The sequence below is a fragment of the Eleutherodactylus coqui genome, chromosome 11 (genome assembly GCF_035609145.1).
Source record: "Eleutherodactylus coqui strain aEleCoq1 chromosome 11, aEleCoq1.hap1, whole genome shotgun sequence".
Taxonomy (NCBI): Eukaryota; Metazoa; Chordata; class Amphibia; order Anura; family Eleutherodactylidae; genus Eleutherodactylus; species Eleutherodactylus coqui.
In genome coordinates this window covers 75,961,046-75,978,645 of record NC_089847.1, presented here as the reverse complement: position 1 = coordinate 75,978,645, position 17,600 = coordinate 75,961,046, and the positions used below count along the sequence as shown (strand labels likewise).

At 46.0% G+C, this 17,600-nt stretch overlaps 1 protein-coding gene across 1 annotated transcript in view; it reads right to left on the bottom strand.

Annotated features, from left to right (window-relative positions):
* LOC136581955 (capping protein, Arp2/3 and myosin-I linker protein 3-like) overlaps window positions 1-17,600 on the bottom strand; it is a 218,027-nt gene that overhangs the window by 123,640 nt on the left and 76,787 nt on the right. Inside the window, exon 8 of the mRNA XM_066582666.1 lies at window positions 15,448-15,534. Coding sequence (XP_066438763.1) covers window positions 15,448-15,534 — 87 coding nt within the window. The remainder of the gene's footprint in view (window positions 1-15,447; window positions 15,535-17,600) is intronic.

The window sequence follows — 17,600 nt, the reverse complement described above, 5'->3', positions numbered from 1 at the left end:
CTCTGAGTAGTAACCGAAGGCAGGGTAAGTGTTAAGGGTATGCCTTGCACTCTCCATGACTAAATAGTGAGTCCTTCAAATGATTTTGAGAAGCGCACTGAGACCGACCCACTCTAAACATAATGCTCTGTTTTGAAGTCACCAGGGTTGGCTTGTTTTAAGTAAAGGGACTGTAGTGGCCCAGAGTTAACGGGGCCCCTCCATAATGTATTAATGCATATTGTGCTTTGTATGGTCAGTGTCTTTCCTGTTGCATGAATATGATGTGTATTGCATAGCTGCAACACTGCATGGGTTAAATGTCTGGCATGCAAAAATGCCTGAGATGTATCTTGTTAGTCATTTGATTGTGCTATGTATATGTGAATGCAAGAAGTCTGCAAGTCAGTCCGTTCCAGTTTGATCTGCAAGTGAGCCACACTGACACCTTCAGTTTGTGTGACTAGGTATGAAAAAGAAGCTGAAAGGTATCCTCAGCCTCCCCTGGGCCTGCTTTACCCAGGAGATGCCAGTGGTGCTCTAAACCACTGATTGATGGAGAGTGTGTAGCTGCCACTGCAGTGTGGACTGTCTACCAAATGTGAGTGCTGACTGGTAGAGAGGGAGAGTAAAATGAGTTTGTACCGTGAACAGAGCCCTGCAGATAACAAACTGTAGATTCCTCTGTGAACCTGTGATTTTCTCCCTGTCGCATCACTTTGATTTCTGCACTAATTTTCCTGCTGGCATGAGTTTGTACCATTACTGAACTGTAAATAAGTATTGGCAAAAAAAAGCGTTGCCAACTGTTGCCGGCTTTGCTATTTAAACATTCTGTGTGTGGACCATTTATTCCGACATACTGGATTCACCACAGAGGAAGGAACGGTGGCATCACCCATGACAAGAAACCATTAAAGTAACCCTGTATTGGGTTACCTCCTTTGAAAGGCCTCCCCTCAGTTACTTGAACGGGTCCTGTACTACCCTCAGGGTGTTAGAAGACTGAAATCAAGGGGGAGTATGGAATGAGGCAGTGAGCAGTTCAGTTGGAGAGAAGCCAAGATTTGTTTTCCCAAACCTGATGTCCGTTCAAGCCAGCGCTGCTTTCTATCAGACAGCAATACAGACACAAAGTTTCAGACAAGCAGTAGAGAATCTTCATAGGAATTTTTTAAGTACACAAGAAAACTTGAGCACAGTGTTTCATGGTGGGCAATTTACTGTTGAAAGAAAGGGGTATTTTCTCATCAGTTCTCTCTATATAGCTCTCCATTAGTTAAGCTGCTGCCTCCTCAAAGTTTGTTTATCCATGTGTAACGTGATAAACTGTGTATATGCAAATTTTTTGTGCTTAATATTTATGCAGACAGCCACGTGCCTGAAAGTAAATGGGGTGCCTATTTACTTATGTGTTAATCTTATATCACTACCAAGCGCTTTTAATCCAGGCACTGGCATCACGAACATCTAATTCCATTAGTTGTCCAGATATTATTGTATACCTTCAACAGTGCGCAATATTGTAAAGAGCGTGCTGCACTCATCGCCCATCCACTTCTTAGATAACGCTCCCGCTTGTTGCACTTTACAAAATGGATAACAAGACAGATGCAAGTGCTATCAGGGAAGCCAATAGGCAGGATCTCGCATGGGGGAATCACCAGAGTCAGACTCAAGATTTGTATGGCAAGACCTTCTAGTACAAGACTGGAGGACTACATCTCCACAATACAGCTGGTCTCTTAATTCTGAAATTCGTAATAGGCTCAGTCACAGGGCTGCAGATGGTGCATAGAGGTCATTTTAGTAAGACACAGGAGTCAAATTAGATTACGTTCATTTACAGAACACCAAAATAGTATATTGAATAAAAAACAGTCCCAAGTTGAGGGAAAATGCAGGTCATTTGACTTAACTTGTGCCTCATAGTCTCAGTTTGGGTATAGGAATGTCTCTTACAATGTATCACAGTCCTTTTGAATCATAAACGTAGCAATTTTAAAATAACTTTCCACCACGCTTCCTCTGGTGGATTATGCAGAAGGTTTTGCAGGTCATACATGGGAATGAAGGACCTTAGGCAAAACCAAATCCCTCTGTCATAATCCAGGCAAGGTTAAATCTGCAGGTACTTCATAGCGACATCCAGATACCAGATTGTGGAGTTGCTCTGTTTAGTGAGACTGATGCAGCTAGTCGTCCACTTCTTGCTTCCTTTTTTAATTTGGTCTCTCTGATGCTGTTCATGTCATGACACTCTAACTATCTCAATGTTGACATGCGAACCCCTCAACATGACAATTCTTAACTAGAGATGAGCGAACGTACTCGGTAAGGGCGATTTCGCAATCGAGCACCGCGATTTTCGAGTACTTCACTACTCGGGTGAAAAGTACTCGGGTGCGCTGTGGGGCGGGGCGTGGCGTGGTGGAGTGGGGGGTAGCAGCGCGGAACAGGGGGGAGCCCTCTCTCTCTCCCTCTCCCCCCCACTCCCCGCTGCAACCCCCCGCTCACCCACAGCGCACCCGAGTACTTTTCACCCGAGTAGTGAAGAACCCAAAAATCGTGGTGCTCGATTGCGAAATTGCCCTTACCGAGTACGTTCGCTCATCTCTATTCTTAACCAATCAGAACATTAACATAATATGCTATATAGAAAAAAACAGCAGTGCCTTACATGGCCGCTATGTTAATGTAGGAATCAAATGCTCATCTTCTACTCGATATCTACCTTCAGAACCTTGATAAATTCAGAGAAGGAAATGGGGTTATCTCCATCCTGGTCTGCCTCCTGGATAGTGCAGTGAGCAATGCTTCCTAATGGCTCATCTGATATGTTCACTCCCAGGGGTTCTTCAGGGGCTTTGCAAATGTGACCTGGTGTCTAAAAAGGATTCCATATCGGAGTTTACTTGAATACCCAGGCAAACAGTGCTAATTGCAGGCACTGTGATTAGAAAGGTAAGGGTTTTCTCTACTTTTGACACTCTCTAATGTGGAGTTCTGTCTACTTCTAGAAATGTCTGAATAGCACTTATGCAATAGATAGGCATGTTACATCTATAGTGCCTTGGTAAACTATTCACCCACTTAATGTTTTTCTAGTTGGTTACTCAAATTCTTTCTCGAATGAATTTTCAGTTGGTTTGTACCACTCAATTTTCATAATATGCCTACCACCTTGAAGGTACAAAATATTTTTTTACTGTGACCAAACAATGATTAAGACAATTTGGGCTATTATAGGTCCATTATATAAAATTTAAATTCATTCACTGAAAGAGCCAAAAAATGCAATACCTGATAGGGACTGTCCCCGTGAGGGAGGCACTGTCGCCATAAACCCTCAAAGAATGCAGTCTGCCAGATTATGATAAGGAGGAGATACTTGTTCAGTGCAGACTATTATGCAGTTACCCACCCAACCCAAATTGGGGAGGAGCGACTGCAAACAAACACAGCCTGCACATGTGATCGATATTTAAGTAGCCAGCCAAAGATGGGTGTGCCCCACCATACAGGATAGCAACTCACTGACAAAGCAGTGGGTTGCCCTGTATCTCCAAAGTGGGCCACACTGGCTGAGATCTCTGGCTCCCCCCAAATCTCTAACAAACTGCATACAAAGAATACTGATATATACTAATAAATGCTGGGGTTCTGCATTTTGGCCAAAACGCATAGGCTAATGGGCCATGTCGAGTCTCTCACGTCCATCAGTACCTACACTATCTCATTATTAACTACATTAAAATCAGAGGTGAGAGAAAAACAGACATTTGCAGAAGGAGCCAAAAAATGCAATACCTGATGGGCACAATCACCATGGGGCAGGCGCCATCGCCGTAAACACTCATAGAATGCAGTCTGCCAGACTATGATAAGGAGGCATAAACATAGAAAAAAATCTGGGAACACGGGCTCTGTGAAAATATCTTCCTGCTTTATTTAACGATAGTGAATGGGCTCCCGATTCTCACCTACAATAGCAAACTTAACAATAAGCTGGTGGGACTCAAAATACATATACTGTGATGACAATCCCTTGCACAGCCACATGATATGGTACGGACGGTTCATTGACAATGTGATTGCCATATGTGAAAAAGAGAATGAAGCAATGAGCATTCCAGAAATGTTTGAAGAATTCTCTGAATGTATCAATGATAATGCCAACTTGAGATTTGTGTGCACTAATGAGGAAAAGGCAATTTCTTTTTTGGACTTAGCACTATATGGAGATAGTAGTGAGGGAGCAATAGAAACGAAACTATATGGCCGCCTGCAGACGAGTGGGTCGGATCCGGCGGCGAGAATAGGAGTGCGTATTGTAATGCACTCCTATGCAGGCTTTGAGTGGCGGAAATCCCGCGGGATTTCCGCCGGTGTGCAGGCGGCCTATAGAAAGTACGGCAGGTAACATGATACTACATGCCGAAAGTGGTCACTCAAACCATGTCATTAAAGCTATTCCTAAAGGAGAACTAATCAGAGCCGAACGAGCGTGCTCCACAGCAGATGAATATTACCGCATAAAGAAGGGAATTAAACAAAGACTAAGAGGATATAGTGAGTTTACTAAAAGAATCCTCCAAAATGGTGAGAAACAAAGAGAAGATCTGGTTATGAATTTAAAATAAAAAAATAAAAGCAAAAAAACGCATGATATTTTCAACCACATATAGCAAGGATTTCAATATAAGGAAACTATTTTACAAATTCCTCCCAATACTGTGCCAATATGAAATAAGCAATAAGATTCTGAATAAGGAGGTGATAGTGGCCAAAAAAAGTAATAACTTAGGAAATGTTATCTCCAAGTGTTTTTCCTCACAGAACAATAAATCACAGTGGTGACAACACAAGGGTTTTGTGAAGTGTGAAAATACCCGATGTAGTGTGTGCAACTTTGCCAGTAAATGTAATAAATTCAGGGATAGCATAGGAAAGAACGAGTATAGCATTAAGTTACATAAGTTGTGACACCACACATGTAATCTACGTCATTACCTGCACCATATGTAACATGCACTACGTAGGATGCGCAATCAGAAAATTAAGAACACGCAAAGCTGAACATGTGCGCCACAAACTATTGTGGAGCAACAATATCAAATCAAACAAATCATTCTGGAGCAACAAATATAGTGAAGATCTGCGCCACCACACAATCCAATAAAACCACAATAAGGTTTTACTCACCTGGTGCAAAGCAGGGCCCCTAAAATATATTAGAGGTGCACCCGCTTTTACCGACCCTAGTATGCTTGTAAAATATAAGATCCCTGAGAATCCTTGCATGTCCAAGAGATGCCGCAGGAAGAAAGACCCCCAACAGGTATATAACCAAAGATGGGGAAAAAAGCACTCAAAGAGGTAAACGCAGAAACGCGTTGTATAGCTTATGTCCGTGTAATATATTAAATCTATTGTACAATACTGTCGGGCCATGACAGTTCTCTCATCTGGATTATAAGATCCTGGGTAAGAGCGTTGAAGAAGATTTTTTTTAACTTCTGGAGCAACAAAACATTTTATAGAGCATCGTTCCAAAAGTACAAACAGCCTGGTTTATTATGGAATAGAAAAAGTAAACAATAAAAGAAAACAAGTTGATCATACTAATATATTAAAGAGGGTTTCTGGATATTGACTCGTGACACAAGAAATCCCACAGGCATGAACACTAAAACAGAACTTCTCTGTCTTGTAAATCTAATTTATAACTTTTTTTTGCAATAAAATTTATATGGAAATAAGTATCTAAAATAAATCTAGACCAGTAGAACACTAATTGGAGTAGTTATGAAGCTCATGCATAAAAATGTAGAAACTACAATTAGCAAATACCAGAACACCAAGTTCAATACCGAATAGTACCACTAAAGGTAGATCGGAAAAGAAACCTTTATCTTTCCTTTTAATCTGGCTACACTTAAGGTCATAAGCACATGGATTTGAGACATTCAAAGAACGGAACGGACTATAACGGCAGGTGCTAGTGCAAATAATATGAAAAATATGCAAGGGAATTAATATTGATAAACAAGACTTAAAAAATAAAAAAAATGATATGGGAATAACTAAATGCAGAGAGGATTAATCATTAGAACTAAATGTAGAATTTATGCAACAAAAGAACTTGAATACCCAATAGGAGCAAGCGACATTGTGACTCAATGGGAACAAAGGGGTTAATGAGCCAGTAAAATCCTTAAGGACGAGAATAGGTTAAACATCAGGTGTGTTTAATGGGATGTTTTTAAGGGCACAGGATATGATGTCAAGATGAGGTGAACAAGGTTCAATGTAATCAAAATGCGTTCTCCAGTTATCCTGATGTAAAGGGCATTATCGTTAAATAAAGCAGGACGATATTTTCAGAGCCCGTGTTCCTGGATTTTTTCCATGTTTATTCACTCATAAAACCACTGGGACTGAGTGGTAAAGGGCGTGAATACACTCCTGTGTACATATGAATACAAAGAATGTTTGACCTGCAGAAAGGAAGCTTTCTTCCTTGTTTGATATGATGAGGAGCTACTTCAGTGCTACAACAATGTCTTTGTTCTCTCACCTCTGTGATTTCAAAATAAAAATTAATTGTAATTCCCAATTGTAATGTTTGAAAACAGGAAAAACACTAAAAGGGTAAGTTTTAAAAGACAAGCTTGCTATTTAGAGGTTGAATGGGCCTTACTGGAAAACACAGGTGGTTTGGAGTGTTCAGGATGTTCAAAAAAACTCACTGTGCTACTTTAGAGAACCTTTCACAAATACATATTACAGATCTATGATGTATTGCATGCGTTTTTTATTTGCAAGGAGGGTGTACAAAAAACAGCATTTTCATTATTGCTTTATGGGAACTATTTTTGCAGTGTTCAGTGTGTGGTATAAACGGCAGCTTTATTCTATGGGTTGTTTTGATTACAAAGATACCATATTTATACACTTTTTATTCTGTTTTACTATTTTCAATAATAAAAACACTTTAACCAAATGTTTCAGTGTTGCATTTCTGTTAACATAGCTGTAAGAAAGCTTGTTTTTTGTATCTTCCATTGTTATCATTTTAGGGATACTTAACTTTTTGAGTACTTTTTTATTCCTAATTTTGGTATGCGAAATGAACAGATAATAGCCTTTGCTATAGCTATTGTAATTTTTTTGTTTTTTTATGGTATTTACTGTTAATTATATAGTAAAGGTCCAAAGGATGTAGTGATTAAGTGTACTATTTTATTCTCTTTCTGGTAATAGTATTGTGTAATCGAAACAATGTCTGTTTTCTTGCAAACTAATTCGGTACCATGGTCAGCATTGACTGCAGCATGTGAGGGGTTCAACAGTTGGGTTGGGGAGCTAATAAATGGAATAACTAGGTACAGAAAAGTGATTAGATAAAGTGCTCGTCTTTTTACTTTTTTCTAGAAAAAAAGACCAACATATAGTATGAGACAGAGGGCAAGGATGCTCTTTGATTACTAAGAGGGGTGATGACTAGAGATGAGCGAACGTGTTCTTCCGAGCTTGATATTCGTGCGAATATTAGGGTGTTCGTGATGTTCGTTATTCGTAACGAACACCATGCGGTGTTCGGGTTACTTTCACTTCCTTCCCTGAGACGTTAGCGCGCTTTTCTGGCCAATTGAAAGACAGGGAAGGCATTACAACTTCCCCCTGTGACGTTCAAGCCCTATACCACCCCCCTGCAGTGAGTGGCTGGGAAGATCAGGTGTCCGCCGAATATAAAAGTCGGCCCCTCCCGCGGCTCGCCTCAGATGCCGTGTGAGTTAGATGAGGGACAGTGCTGTTTGTACCGGAGCTGCTGTAGGGAAAGAATTGGTAGTTAGTGTAGGCTTCAAGACCCCCAAAGGTCCTTATTAGGGCCACTGATAGCTGTGTGTTGGCTGCTGTTAGCAGTGGCAATTTTTTTTCTCTCAAAATCGCCTCTGCAGAGCGTTGCACCCGGCATTAGGGACAGAAGTGCTGCATAGGCAGGGAGAGTGTTAGGAGTGAGTGTAGCCTTCAAGAACCTCAACGGTCCTTTCTAGGGCCATATTTAACCGTGTGCAGTACTGTGCTGGCTGCTGTTAGCTGTGCTGCATTTTTTTTTACTTCTCAAAATCGCCTCTGCAGAGCATTGCACCCTCCATTGATACTGCAGGGAAAGAATTGTGTAGGCAGGGCCACAACACAGTTATTATTCATTGAATATACGCAGTGCTGCCTTTTGGTGCAAAAAAACGGAAAATAATTCTATTTGTCCTGCCTCTGTCCGTCCTAAGGGCGGTGGACACGTGTCGGCTGCGTGTGCAACCTTTAAAAATCAGACGCACCCAGCTACGGTTTACTGCTGGCTTCGCCATTTGCTTTCCTTAATTGGGAAAAAAAATACCTGCTCTGCCACAGTTAATAACTCTGCTACCCTCACGTTCTGTGACACATTAGCAGGAAAACAGCACAGTTATTAAACTTCTCATGTTCATTGAATATACGCAGTGCTGCCTTTTGGTGCAAAAAAACGGAAAATAATTCTATTTGTCCTGCCTCTGTCCGTCCTAAGGGCGGTGGACACGTGTCGGCTGCGTGTGCAACCTTTAAAAATCAGACGCACCCAGCTACGGTTTACTGCTGGCTTCGCCATTTGCTTTCCTTAATTGGGAAAAAAAATACCTGCTCTGCCACAGTTAATAACTCTGCTACCCTCACGTTCTGTGACACATTAGCAGGAAAACAGCACAGTTATTAAACTTAGATTATACATTCACTAGAGGCAGTGGGGCCTTTCGTTTTCAAAAAAGGGAAAAAATTATATTTGGCCTGCAGTCTTGCGCCAATTTATTAGCTGCCTGTGAAATCAAATCACTGGTAATACAGCATGCTGAGGGGTAGGGGTAGGCCTAGAGGACGTGGACGCGGCCGAGGACGCGGAGGGCCAAGTCAGGGTGTGGGCACAGGCCGAGCTCCTGATCCAGGTGTGTCGCAGCCGACTGCTGCGCGATTAGGAGAGAGGCACGTTTCTGGCGTCCCCACATTCATCGCCCAATTAATGGGTCCACGCGGGAGACGGTTATTAGAAAATGAGCAGTGTGAGCAGGTCCTGTCCTGGATGGCAGAAAGTGCTTCGAGCAACCTATCGTCAACCCGCAGTTCTGCGCCGTCCACTGCTGCAAATCCGAATCCTCTGTCTGCTGCTCCTCCTTCCTCCCAGCCTCCTCACTCCACTACAATGACACCTGCTCAGGAGCGGGAACACTCCCAGGAACTGTTCTCGGGCCCCTGCTTAGATTGGGCAGCAGCAGTTCCTCTCCCACCATAGGAGTTTATCGTCACTGATGCCCAACCATTCGAAAGTTCCCGGGGTCCGGGGGAAGAGGCTGGGGACTTCTGCCAACTGTCTCAACAACTTTCTGTGGGTGAGGAGGACGATGACGATCAGACACAGTTGTCTTGCAGTGAGGTAGTAGTAAGGGCAGTAAGTCCGAGGGAGCAGCGCACAGAGGATTCGGAGGAAGAGCAGCAGGACGATGAGGTGACTGACCCCACCTGGTGTGCAACGCTTACTCAGGAGGACAGGTCTTCAGAGGGGGAGTCAAGGGCATCAGCAGGGCAGGTTGCAAGAGGCAGTGCGGTGGCCAGGGGTAGAGGCAGGGCCAGACCGAATAATCCACCAAGTGTTTCCCAAAGCGCCCCCTCGCGCCATGCCACCCTGCAGAGGCCGAGGTGCTCTAAGGTCTGGCAGTTTTTCACAGAGACGCCTGACGACCGACGAACAGTGGTGTGCAACCTTTGTCGCGCAAAGCTCAGCCGGGGAGCCAACACCAACAGCCTCACCACCACCACCATGCGCAGACATATGATGGCCAAGCACCCCACAAGGTGGGACGAAGGCCGTTCAGCGCCTCCGGTTTGCACCCCTGCCTCTCCCCCTGTGCCCCAACCTGCCACTGAGATGCAACCCCCCTCTCAGGACACAGGCACTACCGTCTCCTGGCCTGCACCCACACCCTCACCTCCGCTGTCCTCGGCCCCATCCAGCAGTGTAGTTCAGCGCACCGTCCAGCCGTCGCTTGCGCAAATGTTGGAGCGCAAGCGCAAGTACGCCGCCACGCACCCGCACGCTCAAACGTTAACCGTCCGCATAGCAAAATTCATCAGCCTTGAGATGCTGCCGTATAGGGTTGTGGAAACGGAGTCCTTCAAAAGTATCATGGAGGCGGCGGCCCCGCGCTACTCAGTTCCCAGTCGCCACTACTTTTCCCGATGTGCCGTCCCAGCCCTGCACGACCACGTCTCCCGCAACATTGTACGCGCCCTCACCAACGCGGTTACTGCCACGGTCCACTTAACTACGGACACGTGGACAAGCACAGGCGGGCAGGGCCACTACATCTCCCTGACGGCACATTGGGTGAATTTAGTGGAGGCTGGGACAGAGTCAGAGCCCGGGACCGCTCACGTCCTACCCACCCCCAGAATTGCGGGCCCCAGCTCGGTGGTGGTATCTGCGGAGGTGTATGCTTCCTCCACTAAAGCACCCTCCTCCTCCTCCTCCTCCTCCTCTGTCTCGCAATCAAGATGTGTTAGCAGCAGCATGTCGCCAGCAGTCGGTGTCGCGCGGTGTGGCAGCACAGCGGTGGGCAAGCGTCAGCAGGCCGTGCTGAAACTACTCAGCTTAGGCGATAAGAGGCACACGGCCCACGAACTGCTGCAGGGTCTGACACAGCAGACCGACCGCTGGCTGGCGCCGCTGAGCCTCCAACCGGGCATGGTCGTGTGTGACAACGGCCGTAACCTGGTGGCGGCTCTGCAGCTCGGCAGCCTCACGCACGTGCCATGCCTGGCCCACGTCTTTAATTTGGTGGTTCAGCGCTTTCTGAAAAGCTACCCACGCTTGTCAGACCTGCTCGTAAAGGCGCGCCGGCTCTGCGCACATTTCCGCAAGTCCCACACGGACGCTGCCACCCTGCGCACCCTGCAACATCACTTTAAGCTGCCAGTGCACCGACTGCTGTGCGACGTGCCCACACAGTGGAACTCTACGCTCCACATGTTGGCCAGGCTCTATGAACAGCGTAGAGCTATAGTCGAATACCAACTCCAACATGGGCGGCGCAGTGGGAGTCAGCCTCCTCAATTCCTTTCAGAAGAGTGGGCCTGGTTGGCAGACATCTGCCATGTCCTTGGTAATTTTGAGGAGTCTACCCAGGTGGTGAGCGGCGATGCTACAATCATTAGCGTCACCATTCCTCTGCTATGCATCTTGAGAAATTCCCTGCAAACCATAAAGGCAGCTGCTTTGCGCTCGGAAACGGGGGCGGGGGAAGACAGTATGCCGCTGGATAGTCAGGGCACCCTCCTGTCTATTTCTCAGCGCGTACAGGAGGAGGAGGAGGAGCATGAGGAGGATGAGGAGGAGGGGGAAGAGACAGCTTGGCCCACTGCTGACGGTACACCGGCTGATTGCCTGTCATCCTTTCAGCGTGTATGGCCTGAGGAGGAGGAGGAGGAGGATCCTGAAAGTGATCTTCCTAGTGAAGACAGCCATGTGTTGCGTACAGGTACCCTGGCACACATGGCTGACTTCATGTTAGGATGCCTTTCTCGTGACCCTCGCGTTGCACGCATTCTGGCCACGACGGATTACTGGGTGTACACACTGCTCGATCCACGGTATAAGGAGAACCTGCCCACTCTGATTCCCGAAGAGGAAAGGGGTTCGAGAGTGTTGCTATACCACAGGACCCTTGCGGACAAGCTGATGGTAAAATTCCCAGCCGACAGCGCTAGTGGCAGAAGGCGCAGTACCGAGGGCAAGGTAGCAGGGGATGTGCGTAGATCGAGCAGCATGTACATCCCAGGCAGTGCAACAGTCTTTAAGGGCCTGGCCAGCTTTATGGCTCCCCACCAAGACTGTGTCACCGCTCCCCAGTCACGGCTGAGTCGGCGGGAGCACTGTAAAAGGATGGTGAGGGAGTACGTAGCGGATCGCACGACCATCCTCGGTGACGCCTCTGCCCCCTACAACTACTGGGTGTCGAAGCTGGACACGTGGCCTGAACTAGCGCTGTATGCCCTGGAGGTGCTTGCTTGTCCTGCGGCTAGCGTCTTGTCGGAGAGGGTGTTTAGTGCGGCTGGGGGAATCATCACAGATAAGCGTAGCCGCTTGTCAACCGACAGTGCCGACAGGCTTACACTCATCAAGATGAACAAAGGCTGGATTTCCCCAGACTTCTGTTCTCCACCAGCGGACAGCAGCGATACGTAAGCAATACATAGGCTGCACCCGCGGATGGAAGCTACGTTCTCTCTCACCATCCAAAACGGGGACATTTCTGCTTCATCAATCTGTGTCTAATATTCCTCCTCCTCCTGCTCCTACTCCTGAAACCTCACGTAATCACGCTGAACGGGCAATTTTTCTTAGGGCCACAAGGCTCACTCAAATAATTTTTCTGAACAATTTTTATAAGTTTCAATGCGCTTAAAAGCATTGGAACTTTAACTTGAACCAATTTTTCGTTACACTGGGCTGCCTCCAGGCCTAGTTACCACTTAAGCCACATTAACCAAAGCGATTCACCTGCCATCTTGGTTGGGCATGGCCAATTTTTACTGAGGTACATTAGTACTGTTGGTACACCAAATTTTTGGGGCCCTCACCTACAGTGTAATCATAGCAATTTGTATGTTCTTCGCCTGCACTCATGGTACAGAAAGGTGTGTGGGGTTGGCCTACACTTTAGCTACATAAATGTAACTTGGGCCTTGGCTATACTAAGGCTACTGAAATGGAACTAAGACTGCGCTCCCGCTATACTGCTGCTTCGGAATTGTTACTGGGGCCTGTCTTGAGTGCTACTATTGCTGACATGGAACGAAGACTGCGCTCCCGCTATAGTGCTGCTTCGGAATTGTTACTGGGGCCTGTCTTGAGTGCTACTATTGCTGACATGGAACGAAGACTGCGCTCCCGCTATACTGCTGCTTCGGAATTGTTACTGGGGCTTGTCTTGAGTGCTACTATTGCTGACATGGAACGAAGACTGCGCTCCCGCTATACTGCTGCTTCGGAATTGTTACTGGGGCCTGTCTTGAGTGCTACTATTGCTGACATGGAACGAAGACTGCGCTCCTCCTATAATGCTGCTAGTGATATGTTAGTGGGGCCTGTCCTAATGCTACGGCTGAAATGTTACGAATTCTGGCCTCTGCCTATACCGCTGCTAATGGTATGTCTCTGGGGTGTGGAAACAGAGGCTTCCCAAAGACATGATGGCGGCGAGGCCATTTCCCACCAACGCGGTTACTGTAAAGGTGCATATAACCACGGACACGTGGAGAGGACACGTAGTGCCTCAAAAACATCCCCCTCCTCCTCCAACAGGGAAAACATTCTTGGCAAATGTCTTTGCATTGGTTCGTCTGGTGGCAGTCCAAGAATTTCACCTTTACCGACACAACGAGAGCCCCCACACCATCCCCCCGCCACGGCCCACTTAATCCTGGCCGCATTCCGAAAACCAACAAAATACAACCGTGCTACTAGGTCCGCAGTCACCACCACATTACCACCAACGCGGTTACTGTAAAGGTGCATATAACCACGGACACGTGGAGAGGACACGTAGTGCCTCAAAAACATCCCCCTCCTCCTCCAACAGGGAAAACATTCTTGGCAAATGTCTTTGCATTGGTTCGTCTGGTGGCAGTCCAAGAATTTCACCTTTACCGACACAACGAGAGCCCCCACACCATCCCCCCGCCACGGCCCACTTAATCCTGGCCGCATTCCGAAAACCAACAAAATACAACCGTGCTACTAGGTCCGCAGTCACCACCACATTACCACCAACGCGGTTACTGTAAAGGTGCATATAACCACGGACACGTGGAGAGGACACGTAGTGCCTCAAAAACATCCCCCTCCTCCTCCAACAGGGAAAACATTCTTGGCAAATGTCTTTGCATTGGTTCGTCTGGTGGCAGTCCAAGAATTTCACCTTTACCGACACAACGAGAGCCCCCACACCATCCCCCCGCCACGGCCCACTTAATCCTGGCCGCATTCCGAAAACCAACAAAATACAACCGTGCTACTAGGTCCGCAGTCACCACCACATTACCACCAACGCGGTTACTGTTAAGGTACATATTACCAGTCTGACTGGGGCATGCAGACACCTTGACAGAATGAATAGTGTGTGGCACATAGGTTCCCCATTGCTATGCCCACGTGTGCAGCTCCTGATGGCGGTGGCACAGGATTCTATTTCTCATTGCTTCTGTACAGCATTGTGGGCTATCGCCCCGCCCCTTTTAAAGAGGGCCGCTGCCTAGCCATGCCAACCCTCTGCAGTGTGTGCCTGCGGTTCCTCCTCATGGCAGACGCACTTCTAAATAGACATGAGTGTGGCGTGGCATGAGGGCAGCTGAAGGCTGCGCAGGGACACTTTGGTGTGCGCTGTGGGGGGGAGGGGGGGCGGTTGGTCAGCATGTAACCCAGGAGAAGTGGCAGCGGAGTGTCATCCAGGCAGTGATTGTGCTTTGTTGTAGCTAGAGTGGTGCTTAGCAAAGGTATGCCATGCTAATGAGGGCTTTTCAGAAGTAAAAGTTGTTGGGAGGGGGGGGGGCCCACTCTTGCCGGTATTGTGGCTTAATAGTGGGACCTGGGAACTTGAGATGCAGCCCAACATGTAGCCCCTCGCCTGCCCTATCCGTTTCTGTGTCATTCCCATCACTTTCTTGAATTGCCCAGATTTTCACACATGAAAACCTTAGCGAGCATCGGCGAAATACAAAAATGCTCTGGTCGCCCATTGACTTCAATGGGGTTCGTTGTTCGAAACGAACCCTCGAACATCGCGGGAAGTTCGTTCCGAATAACGAACACCCGAACATTTTGGTGTTCGCTCATCTCTAGTGATGACATGAACACAAGTCCATATTACCCCGAGCAAGGGACAGACACAAGTCGCATATTCTTCTCTCCCTGCTGTCAACTTATCCCCCTTACACAGGTTAAGGTGAAAATTGCAAGATCAATACATGCAGATCTCATTTCAACGAGCTCTAGCTCCTGTAGGAATGCAGTTACATTGTTGGATAAAAAACGAGACCAGAACCACAGCTCTAGCCACCATCTAACCAGAGCTACAGCCTTTAGAATAGGTACCCTCTCTGCCCAAACAATACTCAAACAAAACGTTCCATTCCTTTCAGACAGAACTATTAAATAGTTAAATTAGACTTTGAGAACTGTTGGTTTTCCATGTTATACCCCGAAACTATTACTAGACCGTGACATACAGTTTTGGTCCCTAGATTTTTATGGATGTTTTAACGATTCATGCAAGCATTGATCTGTAATAGGGTTATGTGCACAGGAGCTTAAGACAATTTCTTTTGTTAAGCAAAGACAAACATTTTAATGTGTACAAATATAAACATCTTGATTACCTTTTGCTGTTACTGAAATTCTAGCAATGCTAAGATGTTGTAAACTTTGTTGACGTTGTTCCAAATGTTGGCCAATTGCTGCCATTCCTTATGAAAAAAAAATAGTTTAATTATAACACTTAAAGGAACACAAGACTGGATACCAAATCTATGCTTCTCTTCCTTACAGTTCACCTGCCATTCTTCTGCTCACCTACCCAATTGCTCCAACCACCAAATTGTTGTGAAATCATTACTTAGGGGGTTCAAAAAAGCAGCTAAACTTATTTGTACTATGGAATCCAAATAATGAATAAATGTTTATTAACCCTTTCCAATCCACTGTCTGATGTCTAAAGACATTCTGATTGAAGCCTGTGCAGCTCTGATGTCGGAAGACGTCCGGCAGGGTATTCTTATTGAAGATTACTGGCCGCTCTGTTGTAGAAGAAACTTAGTAAAAAAGTAAAAAAAGATTAGTAATCCACTAATGGTATTTACCTCTGTAGTGTATTTGATCACTGCTATAGGGGATGGTTATGAAATTGGACTGCTCAACTACGAAGTAACATTGTCATTCATCTGGGCACGTACCAGTATTTCCTTATAACATGTAGATGGCTGGGTTTTAAGTCTAATTTTCCTGCAAGTACACATGCACAATCTGGGACAGGGCGCCAGGCACCATTACATCGTAATAACCTCTCCTCTCAAATCAAAGTCCCATCTTTGTTGGGGCACTGGCACCAATAAGCGGGACATGTGCGGTTACATTTGCAATGTGATAGAAGTGTGCACTGTGGAACAGAGCACAAGCATCAGCATATCAGAAGAACTCCTCCTCACAATTCTAAGTCCTGTTTCTCTGCCGATGCCAATGTGCTGACACTGAGCAGAACATGCGTGATCACATTGTAAATTTGATATTAACACTAGGACATGCGCTGCTGTCCGTCAGCTATTGGCCAGACAATACATGCAACTTTATAGACTTATTGTGGTGCTGATCAGTGCTATGTCCCTCATGCTTGCTATGTGATTGTCTGCACCATTGCAAAGACCTCTGGCTGTTTGTGTTACTCAGAACCCCAGCTTTTTTCTATGTAGGCTCTGCTCACTCTATTCTAAGATGGCACATCTTTCTCCCAGCTCATGCCAGAAACCTGCCTCCTCCCCCTTAAAGAGCATAAACATCAGCATAAACAACCTGAGCATAAAACAGGTAAACTATATAAGATAGGAAGGAAGAATTACAAAAGGGAAAAATGTTAACCACACACCACAGCCCTTAATCTGCTAATAGAGACTTCCCAAATCGTCAACTCCTCTGCATTGTAAGAAATATATTGAAACATGTTCAAATATAAGATGTGGCAATTATGGCTCTAAGTAACCAAATAGGCAGCATAAAACTGATGCAACTCTGACATAAACATCATTCTAAGCAGTATAACTGTCGAGACCACTGGTTTTTCTGGGTTTGATTGAACCACAGGGGCTCAGTGAGTCAGTCTCAGGGGTTTGGCAGAGGTCAAGACAGTGTGTGTGAATATTCCGTTCACCCCACTGGTATGATTTGTGATGCTCTCTACTATGCATGTGCTTGTCTAATACATGTAGTGTACCATGCAGACCAGCAACCTATTAATGACGCCATAATAGTTCGGCTGGTTGCCCTGCACCTTTATCAGGTCCGCCACTTGGTATCCACTCTGTGTGGGAGTATACACCAAGCAGCTACCCCCCTCTATATTAAGAGGCTGTGTTAGTGGCTGTTTCATCGGTGTCCCTCACAGGTGTAATTAGCTCCCTCATTTGGTAGTCTGCTACCTGCATGATGAAAGGATGCTGCTATCTGCTCTCCTTAGTCAGTAAGTATATGGCCATTTTCTGTGATCGTTTTTGTTTTCATATTTCCCCTTCTGTGACGTATTTATAGTAGTATAGGGACTCACTACATGCAAAAAACCTTGTGGTTAGTGAGCTGATGTATCTTGGCCAAAATCCAACTAATGCCTTGCATTTATCTATTCACATGCAGTGTGGCTTTAAAACGCCAGGGGGAGCCCAGGGTGGCAGTACCAATGTAGTTCACTTTTTGAGGTGCAGGGCAACTCACCGAACGATTATGGCATCATTAATAGGTTGCTGGACTGCATGGTTCACTACATGTA